The sequence below is a fragment of the Leguminivora glycinivorella genome, chromosome 12, assembly GCF_023078275.1.
Source record: "Leguminivora glycinivorella isolate SPB_JAAS2020 chromosome 12, LegGlyc_1.1, whole genome shotgun sequence".
NCBI classification, from domain to species: domain Eukaryota; kingdom Metazoa; phylum Arthropoda; class Insecta; order Lepidoptera; family Tortricidae; genus Leguminivora; species Leguminivora glycinivorella.
The window spans coordinates 4,828,359-4,847,562 of NC_062982.1; the positions used below are offsets into that span (position 1 = coordinate 4,828,359).

At 38.7% G+C, this 19,204-nt stretch overlaps 1 protein-coding gene and 1 non-coding gene across 3 annotated transcripts; both read right to left on the reverse strand.

The window, feature by feature from the left end:
* Window positions 1-6: 6 nt before the first annotated feature.
* Window positions 7-80, reverse strand: Trnas-cga. Its single transcript has one exon. It is a non-coding gene; the product is annotated as a tRNA-Ser (tRNA).
* A 1,946-nt stretch (window positions 81-2,026) lies between these two features.
* On the reverse strand, window positions 2,027-18,931 carry LOC125231550 (diphosphoinositol polyphosphate phosphohydrolase 2). 2 transcript variants are annotated; one of them, XM_048137008.1, is made up of 5 exons: window positions 18,479-18,931; window positions 18,218-18,373; window positions 7,740-7,815; window positions 7,309-7,571; window positions 2,027-4,769 (listed from the first exon to the last, which is right to left on the reverse strand). In XM_048137008.1, the coding sequence occupies exons 1-5, from the start codon at window positions 18,575-18,577 to the stop codon at window positions 4,731-4,733; spliced, it is 633 nt and encodes a 210-aa protein (XP_047992965.1). In that variant the 5' UTR covers window positions 18,578-18,931; the 3' UTR covers window positions 2,027-4,730. The 2 variants fall into 2 exon arrangements, with proteins under 2 accessions (XP_047992965.1, XP_047992966.1); XM_048137009.1 differs by lacking the exon at window positions 7,309-7,571 and having other exon boundaries at window positions 7,645-7,815; window positions 18,479-18,930.
* Between the last annotated feature and the right edge of the window lie 273 nt (window positions 18,932-19,204).

A 19,204-nucleotide genomic window follows, 5' to 3' on the forward strand; every position in this document is an offset into this window, starting at 1 on the left:
CACTGCTGGCGAAGCCGGGAATCGAACCCGGGTCTCCAGCTATCGCGGCTGACGTGTTCGACCGCTACACCACCCCGACCGCCGAGGTACCCGTCGAAATTTCTCTAGTGTATGTTATCTCTGAAGGCTAGGCGCCTTTGACCAACTCTAAGGGCGAGCAATTTGTGTTTGCACCTCCTATATGAATGCTTTTGCAGGATTACGATATAGCGAGAGAGATGGTGCTGCCATCTATCGATGTAGGGAACAAATCAAATTATTTTAGGTTTCTTAACATTTTCGCAACTAAGAACTCGCCTGGTGGGCACTCGCGAACTTTTCCCAGATGCCGGAGAACCCGCTACCCGGGTTCTTGCCATACAAGCGCGCGGTTATAAATTATGAACGGTTACTGAGGGCTCGTTTTTTGTCTGGTAGTGAAAATGTTAAATTTGTATGACGATGACACAGACCAACCCCTATAGACATCCATTACAAGACGACTCGCGGTCGCCAGCCTTCCTAGTATTTGCACTGATATAAGCGCGGGCGCTCGCCGTGCCCGATCAGTAGCGACCAAGTAACAGATCCGAAAGCAGCGCGTGTTGACTCGAGTAAAAAAATTGCGGTATTTTGATAAGTCGGTTTTATAATTTATTCAGAGGGCATGGTCAACTTACATTGGCCACTTACGCGTCAGTAGAGGGATGTCCCTTTCATCTGGCGCGACTGCCCGGGTCCTTGAAACGGCCAATCACAGCGCGCGCCCGCTCCTCGCACCCCTTTGGTGACTGGTAGTGAAAATACAAGATTGCTACTCTATAGGAGGTTCTCTGTGGACGATGAAGATGGAAAGATTGAACCCCTGGTGCGCTCAGGATGCTATTTTTTTAAAGTTTGCTTTCTTATATTGCAAAGTAGTATAGGTTTAGGATAAATATATCTTCTGGAGACAGTTTATCAAACAAAAACCCTTTACAGAAGAGCAATATAAATTTATTATTAAAACTATACCAGGATACTTAAAAAACAAGATTTCATTTAAATAAAAATATCGGCGATGTCTTTTTAGTTTTAATGCTAACAAAATAAAATTAACATTTATTCCATCGTAGTATAAAAATATACGTAAAAATAGAAAAGAAGTGCTCATAGCGATGATCTACCGCCAACGTTACTGGAAAAGTGATAACACGCGCGCAAAAAACGTCAAAAAAGAGCTCTAATATCTAAAAAATAAATACCAAATACGCTAGCACTAGCTTAAAGTTATTCTACTTGGCAACCCTATTTACAATTTTATATTTTACCTATGTATTATATTAACAATAATAAACATACATCTTAGATATGTGCATATGACTTATCGGCATAAAAATCTGTCTGTTGGGTTAGGTAACGAGTTGATTCTTAGTAATTTTAGATTAATTTAAATTACATAAATGATATTTATTTAGCACGATTTTAGGTAGATAAGTACAATACAATAGGGTGTTAAACAAAAAAAGTGTCCTCTAAAATCTGCCATTCATGGCATGCACAATATTTGATATGATACACAATGTTCGTATATATGTAGTGCGTTTCCTTCGTATTTTCACGAAAAGTCACGAACGTGTCATGTTATTGCAGTCAGTCTTAGTACAAGAAGTACTAACGTTGAACTAGCATGACAAGTTCGAGAGTTTCTGTGAAAACCTTTATAATTATGACTTCAAAGCAAAGAGGATCAAGTATTATAGAGAGTTACTGTCGAAGTAAAATATGTAATCACAGTGCATAGACTGCCATCTCTTGACACAGGCTTGAAACTTTTGAACCTCAATTTTGACAATTTGGCCCATATTCTTAGCTTGATATGTTTTAAAATGTCAAATATTAGCATATATAGCGCCATCTAGCTGAGCATACCCCATTACCTAAGGTGTAATGCCAAGGCCACCGTTCCTTGAAAAAAAAATTTTTCTGTTGACACTGCATTGCTGGTTTTTTTCGTTTCATAGACTTTTTGATGTACATTGCTACTGCCAAAGAGTTATGCTATGTTTTGCTTCAAACAAAAAATATCAACGGAAAATAGGGTTGCCAAGAAGTATAACATATCTTTAGGGTTGACACTTTACAAGCTAAAAATCTCAAAATTCTGCGCGCGCGTCGTCAATTTTCTCTTACAAACTTCGTCGTACACGTCCAACAGTGATCCTTATTTCGTTGGCCATAAGGTTCAGAGTTGTCGCGTTTCCCTAGCCGAGTTCAGTCCGGTAACCTAACCTACAGACAGGCCAATGTGAATGTCAGACTGATTCCACATTTAATTCATTATATTGACTGAATTTAATTTTATTGCTACTTGTCATATGTAAAATTAACCGATGAAAACATATGAATGGGAGAGAACATATTGTATGTTTATAACGAAATTAGGTCTCAGTTACACGAACCAAGTTTCGTGAATCTATCGTAAAATGTTTGTAAGTTGAAATAATTTCACAATATCGTCACTACTTTGAAAAAATCTCGTATCTCAGGCTTCTCCTCAAAGTTAAAACGCAGTAAGTCTATATGCATTCTATACATACTTACTACAATTTTCTTTTCATTGACAGAAGAAGATACAAGTTTTTTTCAAAGTAGTGACGATATGCCACATTTTCACACTACCAAACTTATATGTTAATATTTTCCCCGTTATTTCATTTCATCATTACACTTCATATTGAATAAACAAAAATCTATTTAAATTTTTTTGATATGTTGATCTACAGATATTTTTAACTCTGTCCGCTAAAGACATAGAGACGCGCGGCTACAGTTCAATATTTTATTTTTGTTCTTCTGAGAAGGTTCATAAGTTCAGTATGTTTGAATATGTGGCATTTTGTAAACGAGTTGCAACTCGATATTTTCTACTGTTAAACTTTAAAGCAATAAAATTCCAGAAAATCTTATGCGAGATACCACAAAATTAAAGTTAAGACTTATAGGAGGCGGTTTCTTGCAAGAGTACAATAAGTATACATTTTCACTTTTATACTGCCCTATTATGTGTTAAAATAACTTGTGAATGTCTGAAGAATACAATTCCGATAACTAATGAAATGAAGTATAATAAAATATGAAACAGATCTATTGTCAGTCGATTAAAATTGTCTTAATTTACAGTATAAATGTTCATTCATGCTATGATAATTTCTCATTAAAATTACATGTCATTCATATAGGACAGTATATTTATCGGCGACCGATCGTAAAAATCCTGTGTAATATTTTGTCTAGTTACATTTCACTAGTACATAGACATTGGTTACCTATGTTGCTCGAGATACCCATAGGGTAAATTGTTCAGAAACAGGGCCCCGCGCAGCGGGGGTTCGTCGACTAGGCAACGAGTTCACGTTTCACGACATGACTAGGAATTTCATCATCTGGCAGACGATATGATCGGCCGCCGACATGTCAATACAAATTGGGCGCCTTAACAAAATAACAATAATCTCATACCCATCCCTATAGCGGTCGATTATTAAAGTGTTGGCTTAGAGATCTATCCTAATTTAAATAAAGAGTTTTAAACCTTTTCACTGCATTCGTAATAACCAAAACCAAAAACCATACGCATCTGTCAGTTATGTTAGAGTTCTTTTACGCACATGTACGGTAGGTTTAGTAATGCCATCTTTATGTTTTGTTAAATGTGCCATGGCGAATCCCACTGTGTATCGAAAAGAGGCACAGTGGACACAGTATATGGGAGTATCATTCGATATACATAGAAGCAACATGTGAAGCATACAAACGCACGAGAGGAATTATACGAGGCATTTTCACAAACAGAGTTGCCCCGCACGGCAACTACTTGCAAGGCTTTCGTTCTGTTCACAGTCAAGGTGTTACAATAGATATGGACAAAAATATTTTGACTCGGGTGAGGCATCTTCGGAGATGGAGTTGCCTCGCAAGGCATTATTTCTGGCGAAACAGACAAGTGGTAAAACTATGTGTAGGTACTACTTACTGTTTTAGATGATGACTAAACAGTGGCTTATTTATAAATATAGTGTTATGATTATAATAAATACAATTGCTGGTGTAAAACCAGGACAAATCGAAAGCCAACACTGCTAAAATAGTATTGTAGAAGATTAAAATATGCGGCATCTACAATGTATAATGCGAAAGTTATGCCTCCCACGAACGTCCCATTCTAACCTAACAAGATTATCAAGACACTTTTATTTTAATTAGAAGAAATATTACTTCATCAACTTCCAGATATTATTTCTGCGGTAAAAACAGTATAATGCTAAAAACGGAGACACCTAGTATAACCTTAAACCTGGGCTCTTTCATGTCACTTTTTTCTGACACAAACTGTTCATGTCCAAAGCCCAAAATAAAAAAAAATGGTGTAAAATCACGTCATGCGAATGCAACAACGTAATTGGTCCATGAGTTCTTCAGATTAACGCAACTAGACTGGTTGCGTGACAATCGTACAAGAGACAAAATAAAGTATTGTCACAAGTCACAATTCGTAGGGCAAAGCTTGTCTTTACGTAGTAATATGTAATTCAATGCGTGTAAATATTTCCTGATGTAAGACCTCATAAGTTGGAAACCGAATTTATGCATTATAGAACGGCCAGCGTATTCGTAGTTAGTACTCTAGTGTCAAGTTACTTGTGTCGGCCAGAATGTGGCGGGGCGTGGGAGGCGACAGCGAACATCACAAAAACCTGTCAGGACACAGCTTAGCTGCCGTCGGGGTCCGGCTTCCGGCTGCGTCGGAGCTGCAAAAGAAAAAAAAAATAAATTGTTATAAAAAATAATGGTTCAAGTTTTTATCAAAACTACAAAAAGTACACATGAATTTATATACATTCTTGGACCCCTGTAATTTGAATACAATTTATTGTTCTTCTAACACAGTTACTTAAATAAGAAAGGTAATATTAGCATTTCGTATGTTAAGTATCGAGTCTGTATTGTAACTTGCTATAACTGTCAGTTGTCAAAAATCTCGAATACATACACAATAGACAACATTACATTACATACCAGGGTGTCCACTACTAAATCCAAAAAAAAATTCCCTGACTTTTCCCTGACTTTCCATGACCATTTAAGAAAATTTCCCTGACCAAATTTTCATTCTATGATGACATTTTGACCACTTTTGTTTAGGGTCGCAAAAAAAATGGTCTTGAAAAAAGCAGGTTTTTTTTCTGGAATATGTTTGTTTTCTACTAGTACGAAATATTACGATTTACAAGGCAGTTCATGCTTTTATACCTACGGTTTTTTATCTTTATGTTAACTATTGAACTTTGATTTCTGGTTTTATAAAACTAACATTAAGGGGCTGACAACACCCAATTGTGTAAACTTGATGTTACTTGCGCAGTTTTTTAAGACAAACTATTAGTCTTAGTAAGGCAAGTAAATTATATGTTATTATTCATTATATTTCAAAGAACATAGCCGTACTCGATACACGATTTAATGAAATCGGCTCGATAGAAAAAAATTGCAAAGATTGGTCTCGAGTTCGTCATTAAACTGTTGTGTGTCGTTCAATTATTCACTTAGTTGTCTTTAGTTAATATTATAATAACAAATATATACATATCTAAAACACTATCGAAACATTTTGCACAAATAATGCATCTTTCTATTTTATTTTAATATTTTTCCGCACTTTTCGTACCTATCCGCCCTTTTTTAGTGACATCGCGCTCTCACTTACTCCCATACGATTAGACAGTGTACGCTAGCGTCAAGGCCATTGGGTGCTGTCAGCGTCTTAACGAAATCTGTAGTTGGTAGTTATCGCCATTTGGCTACACCAGTTGCCGGCCCGTGCACTCTATCAGGGTAGAGCGAGTTTGAGTTTCGGCGCCCTTGGATATCCTACGCCGGAAATGAATATCGCGAGCGCAAAATTTTTCCCCTTTTAAGTCCCTGGGGCTGATAGTAGTTATTATGTACCAGTGGCGTGGCGTAAAAAAATTCGTTGATAAAGCCGGAGGGGTTTTCGGGATCTCTTTTGTATGAACTTCTACAGATACTGGAGAATTTTAGGGAACCGAGTTGTATCGACGCCCCGCCACTGTTATGTACATAACATAGCAAACAAAATGGAGTATCTGGGTACTATCAGGGCAGAGTCAGGAAAGCAGGCTTGAAATGAAAATGAGATTTCGAGCGTACTGAGCGCGAAATATTGACTAAGTAACTAAAAGATATTATATGATTATCTATGTAAACGCGAGCGAAGCGAGCGCGAAATTTTTTCTCTGTTGTAGTTACAACTTCGGGATGTCCATTTAGGTGTTTTGCCACTACATGCCTTTAGGTTTCAAGTGCTTCATCCTCCATTCCTATGCTTCTTTGACTAATACAAAATTGCGCCTCTATGTGACGTTTTGGGCCACTGGCTTTATGAGGAACTCCGCTTTGGATTGTCGGATCGGATAGATACTTAGAATTTGGACAGCGACGTAACGTAACTTTGTCTTTGTCGTTTTCACGTCGCCCTAGCAAAAGCACCTACCTTAAGAATGTTGTACATGGTGACATTGTGGTGCAACTTTCCAGTTAATCTGAATCACAATAACTGAATTTATACCCGATCCCCTCGCCATTTTGGAATATGAGGGTGGGGCACGCAAAGTAAAAAAAAATCTGGATTTTTCCGCAATTACGAATTTGGGCCGGATAAATTAAGGTCAAGCATGAAGATATCCCTCATTAGCAATCACTAGGATGGAGGCCAGGTACTATATTTGTCATAAAAAGTCTAAAGAGACAATTCTAAGTTGCCTTAAAATCACTACCGGGAATCCATCTTTGCTGTCATGGATGTGGCCAACCCAAGAAATCATATTATTTTTTCAATACTTTTTGATTTTTTTCCTTGGTGCCAAAATTTTCCCTGACCTCCAAATAATTTCCCTGACTTTCCATGACCACTATGAGCTTCCCTGACTTTCCTGACTTTCCAGAAAGTGGACACCCTGCATACATACATACATAATGCCATTTGCCGGTACATTTGCCCGCCGGCGACAGAGCGCCCCTGCTTAAAATTTGGCAGGTAGTGCCGTGTTTGTAGGGAACTAAGGACCACTGCTTGCGGTCCATGAGGGGTAGAGTACAGACCTGCTGCAGGTAGTGCCGTTGGATGGACTTGTGCAGCGCGAGCTGCGCCAGCGCGTCGTCGATGCTGAACCACTACCGCTTGCGGCCCATGAGGCCTCCCACACAGCTCTTGTGTCTGTAGGAAACTAAGGACCACTGCTTGCGGTCCATGAGGGGTAGAGTACAGACCAGCTGCAGGTAGTGCCGTTGGATGGGCTTGTGCAGCGCGAGCTGCGCCAGCGCGTCGTCGATGCTGAACCACTGCCGCTTGCGGCCCATGAGGCCTCCCACACAGCTCTTGTGTCTGTAGGAAACTAAGGACCACTGCTTGCGGTCCATGAGGGGTAGAGTACAGACCAGCTGCAGGTAGTGCCGTTGGATGGGCTTGTGCAGCGCGAGCTGCGCCAGCGCGTCGTCGATGCTGAACCACTGCCGCTTGCGGCCCATGAGGCCTCCCACACAGCTCTTGTGTCTGTAGGAAACTAAGGACCACTGCTTGCGGTCCATGAGGGGTAGAGTACAGACCTGCTGCAGGTAGTGCCGTTGGATGGGCTTGTGCAGCGCCAGCTGCGCCAGCGCGTCGTCGATGCTGAACCACTGCCGCTTGCGGCCCATGAGGCGCGCGTCCTCCCACTCGGCCAACTCTTGGGTCACCGTCATCACGTACACTTCCGTGCGGTGCTTATGTTCGCGGTTCTGAAATGGGAAATAATTAAATTAGAATTGATTGATGACTGAAGGACCTTCATCTTTACACTCTTTACCTTATGCTTCCACTGTATTAAGTAAGAATTTACGTTGGGATTTGTAATGAAAGTGTCCTGATTGCAATATATGCATAAGGAACCTTTTTAGGAATGGAACGCTACAAATGCCTATTTTCCGGGTCCACACAGAGCGAGGCAATGTGCTCACACGGCAAACGTCCAATATAGACGTGCCTAGGCCGAGGCAGGTTGCTCGGCCGAGCAAAATGCACTCGCACCTTTGTGAGGAAATTGCCTCGCGATTTGCCCTCTTTCTGTGTGGACCCAGCTAATATTATCAGTGACGACAGTGACTAATACTACAGTGACAGCCGGAGATCGGTCACATCACAGGTAAATTTTTGATACAAAAATACCGTTTTCATCTGACGGTTTATACATTTACGGGACAAAATAATAATACGAGGTTGCTACAAATATTTTCTGCTCTTGAACTTCGATTCGTAATGTTACGATTAAAGATTAGATTTTCCGAATCAGCGCGTCATCGTGACGGCACAAATTAAAATTCCTGTTTGATTTTATAAACACTGGTTCCAAAACCTATTATACCGCGAAATAATTACACAAACGACCGGTCTGTGCTAGCGAGGAAAGCCCATGGTCCTGGGTCCATGTGGCAGAAAGCAAAGCGGGACTGGAACCACAGGTAACATGAGATTTCTCTGCCAAAAGTGCAAGTTTGTGACTACAATAGATGCAAAGGTTTGGGATGATAAAGTATTTGTATATTATATTGTTGTCCGAGAACCATAAAATCTCCGCCACACATGCGCGTTTTGAGAGCGTTAGCGGAGCAATGATAGCGGTGCGCCGGACGGACGCTGGCGTTGCGCCCAGCGGACGCAGGCGGGAACTAACGAGCACGGATTACGAGCGGATCATTCAGAGAGCATTCCGCTCCGCTAGCGCTACGCTATCAAAACGCTTTATGTGTAGCGGAGGCTTAAGTCCCATAACACAGACCCTCCTACAGCTTACTTGATCAATCAAACAATTTATGATTTGTTGCACTGCTTGGACTTGTTTTTATCCTAATTACAACATTCTGCAGGAAACGTTAAAAGATAATAAAACTGTTTAAACTACCGGTAATACCGGTGCATTCAAGGTATAAGACACGGACAAATTTTTAAAAATTTGTAAACACGCGGCTTTATTCCCGCACTATAAGATAGTTTATTGGGACTTTGTCCGCGTCTATATTTATACTAAACGTACCTACTTACGAACGTAATGGCAATTAATATCGCAATGAATTCTAATACGATCGGTCGCGAATCAAGGTCGGGTCAACGACCCGTAAGTAAGACGCTGACTAATCGAATTTTGCAACTTAGAATCACCGTGTCATTTTACTAACCTAGTGTTTTAAACTAGTAGGTATTTTTTAAAGCTTATATATTAGTACATTACATTGTGCAACGTGGGGTGTAAGTATAATATTGCAAACGAGAGTATAGTTAAAAACTCAACAGTTTTGCAATAATCTTACGCTCCGAGTTACATATTATATTATATGCAAAAGTTATATTATATGCAAAAAAATAAAACGAAGTGAACTATTTTACTAGAGACTCATAATTCCACCGTGAAAAAGCTTTTTCTATAACTCCCGCTAAGCCTGAAAGTGTCAAAGATTTGTAATCACGGATTACATCTTAATAGAGTAGTCTTGATGTGAATCGCATCATAGTATTTGTAAGCAAAGAGGATCGAGTTTCTAAGAGTTTCTGCCAAAGAAAAATTGTAGTGCAGTGCATAGACTGCCATCTCGCGACATAGGCTTGAAACTTTTGAACCTCAGTTTTGACAATTTCACCTATATTCTTAGCTTGATATGTGTTAAAATGTCAAATATTATTAGTGCCATCTAGCCAGGAGTGTCCCGAAGAATGGTAGGTTAACCCAGTGGGTTAACCCACCATTTTATATGGTATTTGATAAATGACAGCTCACTAACCCTGAGTTAAGTGGTTAGTGCAAGTGGGCCTTATGCATCTAAATAAACATCTATTTTAACTAACGAAGGCTAAAGTTTATACGAAACTATATTTAGGTGTTTCCGTAGTACCGGGAAACATTATGGTCGATCGTTAATAGTTTAATACTATGTTACCGATTACGATTGACTTTCAACGCTCAAAACAAGGTCAAGCTAACTTTACACATTTTGGTACTAATTGTGCCATTTTAAAGGAAAAAATGGTAGTACAGATGGTGCTTTTTGCTCACACTAGTGCGCAAAGTGGTTAATATCTTGTCAGGTCGAAATTTCAGAGGATCATTCTGAAAGGGGTTCTGAAAAACGTGCGATATACGTGCATCATCCTCCTCGGCAATGCCACGGCTCATGGGAGCCTGCCATCTGACCTTCCAAACCGAAGGGTAAACTAGACCTTATTGGAATTAGTCCGGTTTCCTCACGATGTTTTCCTTCGCCGAAAAGCGACTGGGAAATATCAAATGACATTTTGCACATAAATTCCAAAAAACTCATTACTTACCGCTAGCGTCCGCGCGACTTTAGTCGTAGGAAGGACGTAAGGCGCGCCGCCAAGCGGCGCGGCGCGCGCCCCGCCGCCGCCACGATACGTCTTTCCTATACAAAATGTACTGAGGAGGCGTTTTTTGAATTACAAAAGGAAATTCTGGTGTAACTCTAGGTGACTTTTTTATCGCCACTCGTTTCGAACTTCCCCTTTTCTGTACTTGTATCGTAATGTACTATTTTCTGTAAATAAAGACTTTCATCACAATGTGTGAGCGTGATAAGTAAAACGTTCCACTCTAGTCGCTTACCATAAAGACGAGATTTGCTTATATCTTTATATCAATAAACTGACAAAGCAGCTTTATAGAAATAGGCAAAGTGGGACGTTTTACTAAACACACTCACATATAACTGGTGGCCTAGCGGTAAAAGCGTGCGACTTTCGATCCGGAGGTCGCCGGTTCGAACCCGGCTCGTACCAATGAGTTTTACTGAACTTATGTGCGAAATGTCATTTGATATTTGCCAGTCGTTGAAGGAAAACATCGTGAGGAAACCGGACTAATTCCAATATTTCCAATAAGGCTTAGTTACCCTTCGGGTTGGAAGGTCAGATGGCAGTCGCTTTCGTAAAAACTAGTGCCTACGCCAAATCTTGGGATTAGTTGTCAAAGCGGACCCCAGGCTCCCATGAGCCGTGGCAAATGCCGGGATAACGCAAAGGAGGATGACTCACATATAAGTCTGTCCCTAGTGAAGTTGACAATAATTTCCAGAAACCAAATCGAATATCTCAGTACTCTTTCCTATTAGTGCAATACAGTCTTTCGTTTTACGTTTACTCTCTCTGTGACGAATTGTCATCTTGGCTAGTCCCCACTCCCCAGTAATGTCCAATATAACCTAACCACAAAAATTTAAATTTAAAATTTTGAAAAAACCCCCGACTGCGACAAAGTAGACCGATTTTCATGAAACATGGCTAAGAACACTCCCGACTAACTCAGCTTCAGACAAAAAAAAAACAAAATCTAAATCACAGACAGACAGACAGACAGACAGACACACACACACAGACAGACACATCAAACTGAAAAATGAGTAATCAGTCAGTTGTCAAAGACAAAATTCTAATTTTGGTCTAATGACCAGTTGAAAACAAGATGTAAGTAAATCTTAAATGATTGTCATAAACAAAACGACCAGCAATTAACTTGTTTTATTTGTTGTGGTTGTTGTTTGACAGATAAAGATAGTCAAGATGGTCATAAAAAAGTTGTATCAGGTACTTACCCCATATTGCTGATAGTAACAGTACCTCTATATGACTGGAATAAACTTTTGTTAACTCAAAATTTTGACGACCGGTCTGGCGTAGTTGGTAGTGCCCTTGCCCTTACCGGGATTCGAACCCGGGACCGCGGCGTAGCAGACAGGGTCACTACGCACTAGGCTCACAATTAGCTATCGTAAATGAATGAATAATTAATGAAAATGTCTGGGTTTTTGAGATACTGACTAGGGATTGCAATCCGGTCCGGCGGATCCGGTAATCCGGCCGGATCCGTTGCTTTTTTCATGCTACCGGATCCGGTGAAATTCGCCGGATCCGGTAGTGTAACTTAATATGTTAAAATTGTGCAAGAAATTAAAATTTACGCCAACATTTGAACGTCGCTCAATAGGGGATTGCAATCCGGTCTGATTTCCAATCAAAAAATAATTTAATACGTATGTTCTTTGCACTTATAGGCCGTTGGGAGTCAAATAATGTGCTCAAGTGACGCGTCAACATTTCCATCTTTGAATCCGTAGTGAAATCTGTGCAATTGTTTACTTGGATGCAAAATGTGGAGTACGTAGTAGAGAGTGACAAAGCGCCATACGAAAAAACTTTTCGTTAACATGTCACTGAGGTCGATCCTTCGCGTTTTCTGGCCAAACACTATCCGAAATCAAGACCTAGATATGGAGTAGGTATATGCCAGCAAACACCCATTCAAAGCACACAATTCAAAGAGTGCCCTCTAACGAAATAACGCAACCATTGCTTTTGGCTGGAAATCGTAAAATGCAAGCCGTGGCTCCGGGCACCCTGTAAACTCATGGAAGCGGTCCGTCGAGGATGAACTACGAGCGACCGGGTCAAGCTGGAGCGAGGCCACGAGGGTAGCTGAAGATCGTAAGGCGTGGTGTGAGCTCGTGAAGGCCCTTTGCACCTCTGTGGTGACATAGGACTCTAAGAACAACAACATGTTTTCAGCATAATATGAGAAATATGAGGGCATATTGAGAATATAAGAAATAAAACAACAATTCAAAGCTTAAAGATGAACATTTTTAAAAGATATCCAGTAAGATTGTGGATTCAGCAATAGCAAATAATACTAATGTCAATTACTGTTGCCGACTTCAATTTAGCTACTGTGGTTTTGTTAATCCGAGACTGGATATTTTTATACATACTGAGAAAAACTTAACGCAGACTTTTAATAGTTATGCTTAATATATATGATTGTAATAAGTAGGTACTATTTTTTGTTCTACTTTGCATGTGCGTAAAGTTAATTGTAAAATGACACAATACATATCTTTTTTTAAACACCGATCTCATGATGCATTTAGTTTAATTAATATTATAATGTCCGTTCTTAATCGTATCTAAAAGCTCTATAGATATTATTGTAAAACAATACAGTAAAAATAATTTTGTTATCCTATGAAAGTTTAAAAAGAACAAACGAATTTGATTTGCGACTGATTATTATAGTAAGTAGTGGTAAAAATGTTGATTTCTAAGCTTGCAACTGTTGGTTTATTAATCGTTAAGCAAAATACCATCATACTTCTCATATTCTGCTGAAACATGCAAAAAAATTTACTATTTGGGCACTTTTAATCCTCAAGGCCAATCCGGCCGGATTTTACTGTATTGTTTTACAATAATATCTATAGAGCTTTTAGATACGATTAAGAACGGACATTATAATATTAATTAAACTAAATGCATCATGAGATCGGTGTTTAAAAAAAGATATGTATTGTGTCATTTTACAATTAACTTTACGCACATGCAAAGTAGAACAAAAAATAGTACCTACTTATTACAATCATATATATTAAGCATAACTATTAAAAGTCTGCGTTAAGTTTTTCTCAGTATGTATAAAAATATCCAGTCTCGGATTAACAAAACCACAGTAGCTAAATTGAAGTCGGCAACAGTAATTGACATTAGTATTATTTGCTATTGCTGAATCCACAATCTTACTGGATATCTTTTAAAAATGTTCATCTTTAAGCTTTGAATTGTTGTTTTATTTCTTATATTCTCAATATGCCCTCATATTTCTCATATTATGCTGAAAACATGTTGTTGTTCTTAGAGTCCTATGTCACCACAGAGGTGCAAAGGGCCTTCACGAGCTCACACCACGCCTTACGATCTTCAGCTACCCTCGTGGCCTCGCTCCAGCTTGACCCGGTCGCTCGTAGTTCATCCTCGACGGACCGCTTCCATGAGTTTACAGGGTGCCCGGAGCCACGGCTTGCATTTTACGATTTCCAGCCAAAAGCAATGGTTGCGTTATTTCGTTAGAGGGCACTCTTTGAATTGTGTGCTTTGAATGGGTGTTTGCTGGCATATACCTACTCCATATCTAGGTCTTGATTTCGGATAGTGTTTGGCCAGAAAACGCGAAGGATCGACCTCAGTGACATGTTAACGAAAAGTTTTTTCGTATGGCGCTTTGTCACTCTCTACTACGTACTCCACATTTTGCATCCAAGTAAACAATTGCACAGATTTCACTACGGATTCAAAGATGGAAATGTTGACGCGTCACTTGAGCACATTATTTGACTCCCAACGGCCTATAAGTGCAAAGAACATACGTATTAAATTATTTTTTGATTGGAAATCAGACCGGATTGCAATCCCCTATTGAGCGACGTTCAAATGTTGGCGTAAATTTTAATTTCTTGCACAATTTTAACATATTAAGTTACACTACCGGATCCGGTACCGGATCCGGCGAATTTCACCGGATCCGGTAGCATGAAAAAAGCAACGGATCCGGCCGGATTACCGGATCCGCCGGACCGGATTGCAATCCCTAGTCAGTATCTCAAAAACCCAGACATTTTCATTAATTATTCATTCATTTACGATAGCTAATTGTGAGCCTAGTGCGTAGTGACCCTGTCTGCTACGCCGCGGTCCCGGGTTCGAATCCCGGTAAGGGCAAGGGCACTACCAACTACGCCAGACCGGTCGTCAAAATTTTGAGTTAACAAAAGTTTATTCCAGTCATATAGAGGTACTGTTACTATCAGCAATATGGGGTACTATCAGCTGCAAAAGTGCACGGCGAATTTATCAATGAATTCATTCATAATTTCTCCATGCACTTTTGCTGCTGATAGTACCTGATACAACTTTTTTATGACCATCTTGACTATCTTTATCTGTCAAACAACAACCACAACAAATAAAACAAGTTAATTGCTGGTCGTTTTGTTTATGACAATCATTTAAGATTTACTTACATCTTGTTTTCAACTGGTCATTAGACCAAAATTAGAATTTTGTCTTTGACAACTGACTGATTACTCATTTTTCAGTTTGATGTGTCTGTCTGTGTGTGTGTGTCTGTCTGTCTGTCTGTCTGTCTGTGATTTTTGTCTGGCGTGGTGTGAGCTCGTGAAGGCCCTTTGCACCTCTGTGGTGACATAGGACTCTAAGAACAACAACATGTTTTCAGCATAATATGAGAAATATGAGGGCATATTGAGAATATAAGAAATAAAACAACAATTCAAAGCTTAAAGATGAACATTTTTAAAAGATATCCAGTAAGATTGTGGATTCAGCAATAGCAAATAATACTAATGTCAATTACTGTTGCCGACTTCAATTTAGCTACTGTGGTTTTGTTAATCCGAGACTGGATATTTTTATACATACTGAGAAAAACTTAACGCAGACTTTTAATAGTTATGCTTAATATATATGATTGTAATAAGTAGGTACTATTTTTTGTTCTACTTTGCATGTGCGTAAAGTTAATTGTAAAATGACACAATACATATCTTTTTTTAAACACCGATCTCATGATGCATTTAGTTTAATTAATATTATAATGTCCGTTCTTAATCGTATCTAAAAGCTCTATAGATATTATTGTAAAACTATACAGTAAAAATAATTTTGTTATCCTATGAAAGTTTAAAAAGAACAAACGAATTTGATTTGCGACTGATTATTATAGTAAGTAGTGGTAAAAATGTTGATTTCTAAGCTTGCAACTGTTGGTTTATTAATCGTTAAGCAAAATACCATCATACTTCTCATATTCTGCTGAAACATGCAAAAAAATTTACTATTTGGGCACTTTTAATCCTCAAGGCCAATCCGGCCGGATCCGCCGGATTGGGGGTAAAATCCGGCCGGATTCGGCCGGATTGGATATCAGACCGGATTGCAATCCCTAATACTGACCTTTAAAACGTAAACAAAAAAGTGCATGTACTCATGTGTATGGTACTCAGGAGCATACCTTAATGTACACTCTTCTGATTGTATTGATGGCTAGATAATCACCTCTACAGCACTTAAATTTCCATCATAAACAATTACATTAGCATAATAGGTATTTTACTAATTGTTTACATAAAAGGTCAAAGGACCCATTTACAGTAATGAATGGCACTGGCAATGAGTAGTTTGTAAAGTTGGACATATACACCGTGTTTTTTTGTTTTCAGTTAAATTCGAAACGCAGTTTGGTTCATTACCATTATCAGGAATCATTTGGTATATGTCCCTTGTTGTTAAATTCGAAAAGAAAAAATCTTTTTTCGTTTTCATGCATAATGAATGAAATAAAAAGTTAGAGTCAAGTGTCTGACGGCACATGTCAAAACAAATAACATTAGAAATTGGTAATGATTGTGACACACAAGTCCAGTAACAAAATTTTTCTTTTTGATAACTCGATAACCATAACTCAAATGAGGGTTCTGGACCCGAACCCTCATTTGGGTTATGTTACACCAAAACTTCTGGTGTAAAATAACATAAATGTTAGATTAAGAATTTAGTTAGAAATTTGGTTTGTAAGATTTATGTGTGATTATGTTTAATTTAATGTGTATTCCGTATTTGAAATAAAAGTATTAATATAGATAGGTGATTAGAAATAAGTCAGTTTTTACCAGAAATAAAGGGTGTTTTTATTTTTATTTTATTTAACCTTCTAGAGAAATTAATTGTACTCGACCTAAAGAACCTTCCCTTAAAGTAAACGGAATTCAATAAAAACGCAGTGTATGTATAACTACTTCAATTTGTAACCAGCCATATAATAATATAATATAATTTGTAACAAGTGCAGGAAACACGAGATGAGAAAGGATGTGTTTGTTGAATTAATTATACTGTTGAATCATTACTGGTTCCTGAGATGCAAGGAATCCGTTGACACAGTTGATTGGCTGTTTTTAGACCTTAGGACAATAATATAAGGGGACGAGGAGACGTTCGGTGGCGGAGACGTCCGTTGCGCGCCGCAAGACATGCATCTCATGAGTGTGGATGGTCCCCAAGGTTTGTTTTATCCTTGTTACAACAACTGTAAACAAGGAAGATTTGAATCTCGTTGGCACTTGATAGTAGCAAAAATGGTCAAAGAGTATGTTCCAGTTTTTCAAATTATTAGGGTGTAAGGGTGTCATGTTAAAGATTGTGTCATTAAACGGGTACGCACAATTAATGCTAATTATTTATGAAAAACTGTAAAAATACAGTTTTCATGGATACTGCATTTTAACACTTTCGCTGCAGTGTTATTAACTTAACTCGTAATTAACCATACTTAGTAAGAGGTCTAAACACCCCCTACAGCAGTGAACGTGTTAAGCATATTGAGAAAGTCAAGTTTTGGTTTTAAGTTAATTTGACTTTTAGACATTTTGGGAATAAGGTAAATTGAGAAGTAGGTATAAGTAATTTCAAGTTTTAGACATTATAAGACTAATCTGTTATGGCATTGCGACGTTTTAGGAATATGGTATTACAAAATTTGGTTGTAACAAACCAAAATCAGCAGGGCATGTCAGGAGGCAATGTGCTTGCACGGCAAACATCCAATGTAGATGTGCCAAGGCAGGATGCTCGGCTGGGCAAATATCTTGTGGTCAATTTGCAAAGTTTACTTGGCAGTGGTACTGGTTGTAAAGAGATATAATTTATATTTCCATTGTAATCAGTGCAGATTACTATCACACATTATAATTTATTGTACAGTAACATATGATTATCATTCAAGAAGGTTGCATTGTTACCAACATGTTAATATGTGACATCATTGTTTTCCAAGTTTGCATTTACTTCTACTGGAAGATTTTCTCAAGATGATGCTCAGGAACTATTGTTTATTCTTCATGAGGTAGTTTTATACCTTGTGTTTCTTATTGTTTTTTAAGATCTCTATAATTCTCTATAATTAATTAATTAATTACATTATAATATCAACAAGTACATAATGATTCTACATACATACAAGTCAGTTATTACAACTCATAAATTAGTTCTCATAATGCATAAATAAATGAGTATTGCAATGGCTAGAAATACACCACTAGAAGCGAATGAAAATGTATAATGAATTTTATTATGCTTTAGACTTTGATGAATTATTGTTTTCCATTGTAACAAGACTCAAATATAAATATTTATATTTCTATAACAACTACGAGTTGTTTTGCGCTCGTTTGAGTAAATAAATGCTTATTGACGGCACATTTTAGTGAACATATGTGATGGTAAACACGGTACCTCAAAGACGCCGAGACAGCGGCCGAGCTTGCCGATGACGCCGGCCTCCTCCAGCACCTCCCGCATGGCCGTCACCGACGGCTCCTCCTCGGGCTCCACGCCGCCACCCGGCACTATCCAGTTGTCCGGCCGCCGAGATGATGTCACTAGCAACACCTGCCACAAACACACCGATTTTTCACGTTTCAAAACAAAATGGTGATCAACTTCAAACAAATAACGCTAGCTAACAATACAGTGTACTATTTTCTTCACGCTAACCTCCGTTTCGGCGTCGGATCGCACGCATATACAAGCCGCACGGCGTCGGAAACCTTCCTCATCGTAGATCCGGATCGAATTTGGCTTCTCCTTCACCATTTCGAGTAAACACGTAAACGCGAACGAAACAGACGATCACGAACGAAAAACGGACATCAAATATAAAGAAAATTATCAACCGAACGAAATTTTTTAGTGATCAACAAACGCCATAACTGAGGTATCCTGTGATAAACGTATCCATTTTCGACTAATTGAAGAGTTACACAACGTACATGTAAAATGAAACTATAATAACGATAACACTACAATTAGAGCAATATTTCAGCTATAACTAGCTCTTGATCGCGTATTTCGAGCCCATGTTGAATGGTGCCTGACGTTTTCTTTGCGAAAATCGAAATAGGTATTGGAAAGCAAAAGCAAGGGACTATCAGCTGACAGCCGGAAGAAGGAAACGAGGTTGCCATGCCGCGCTTGTAGGGGCTTGCAATGTTGCTAGCAACAGTCATTACACAATCGAGTCGGAGTCGATAACCGACCATTGAGCAGGTTTTTGAGGTTTTATTTTTAGTTTTATCAAAACAATAATTTGATTTCATGTGCAAAGATTATAAGAAACAATAACTATTTTACACGGCATAATGTATGATTAGTTAAATGGTTTTTATACGATCCCAATACGATCCCTATCACACATATTCTCAATGTAGGTCGACTTGTAAT

What these genes read in the sequence shown, in the direction of transcription:
- LOC125231550 (XM_048137008.1), bottom strand. Translation starts at nt 18,577, where the DNA reads ATGGTGAAGGAGAAGCCAAATTCGATCCGGATCTACGATGAGGAAGGT. An exon ending in GATCCGACGCCGAAACGGAG is followed by an intron (nt 18,374 to 18,478) that starts GTTAGCGTGAAG and finishes TGTTTGTGGCAG; the next exon opens with GTGTTGCTAGTGACATCATC. An exon ending in GCTGTCTCGGCGTCTTTGAG is followed by an intron (nt 7,816 to 18,217) that starts GTACCGTGTTTA and finishes TTCCCATTTCAG; the next exon opens with AACCGCGAACATAAGCACCG.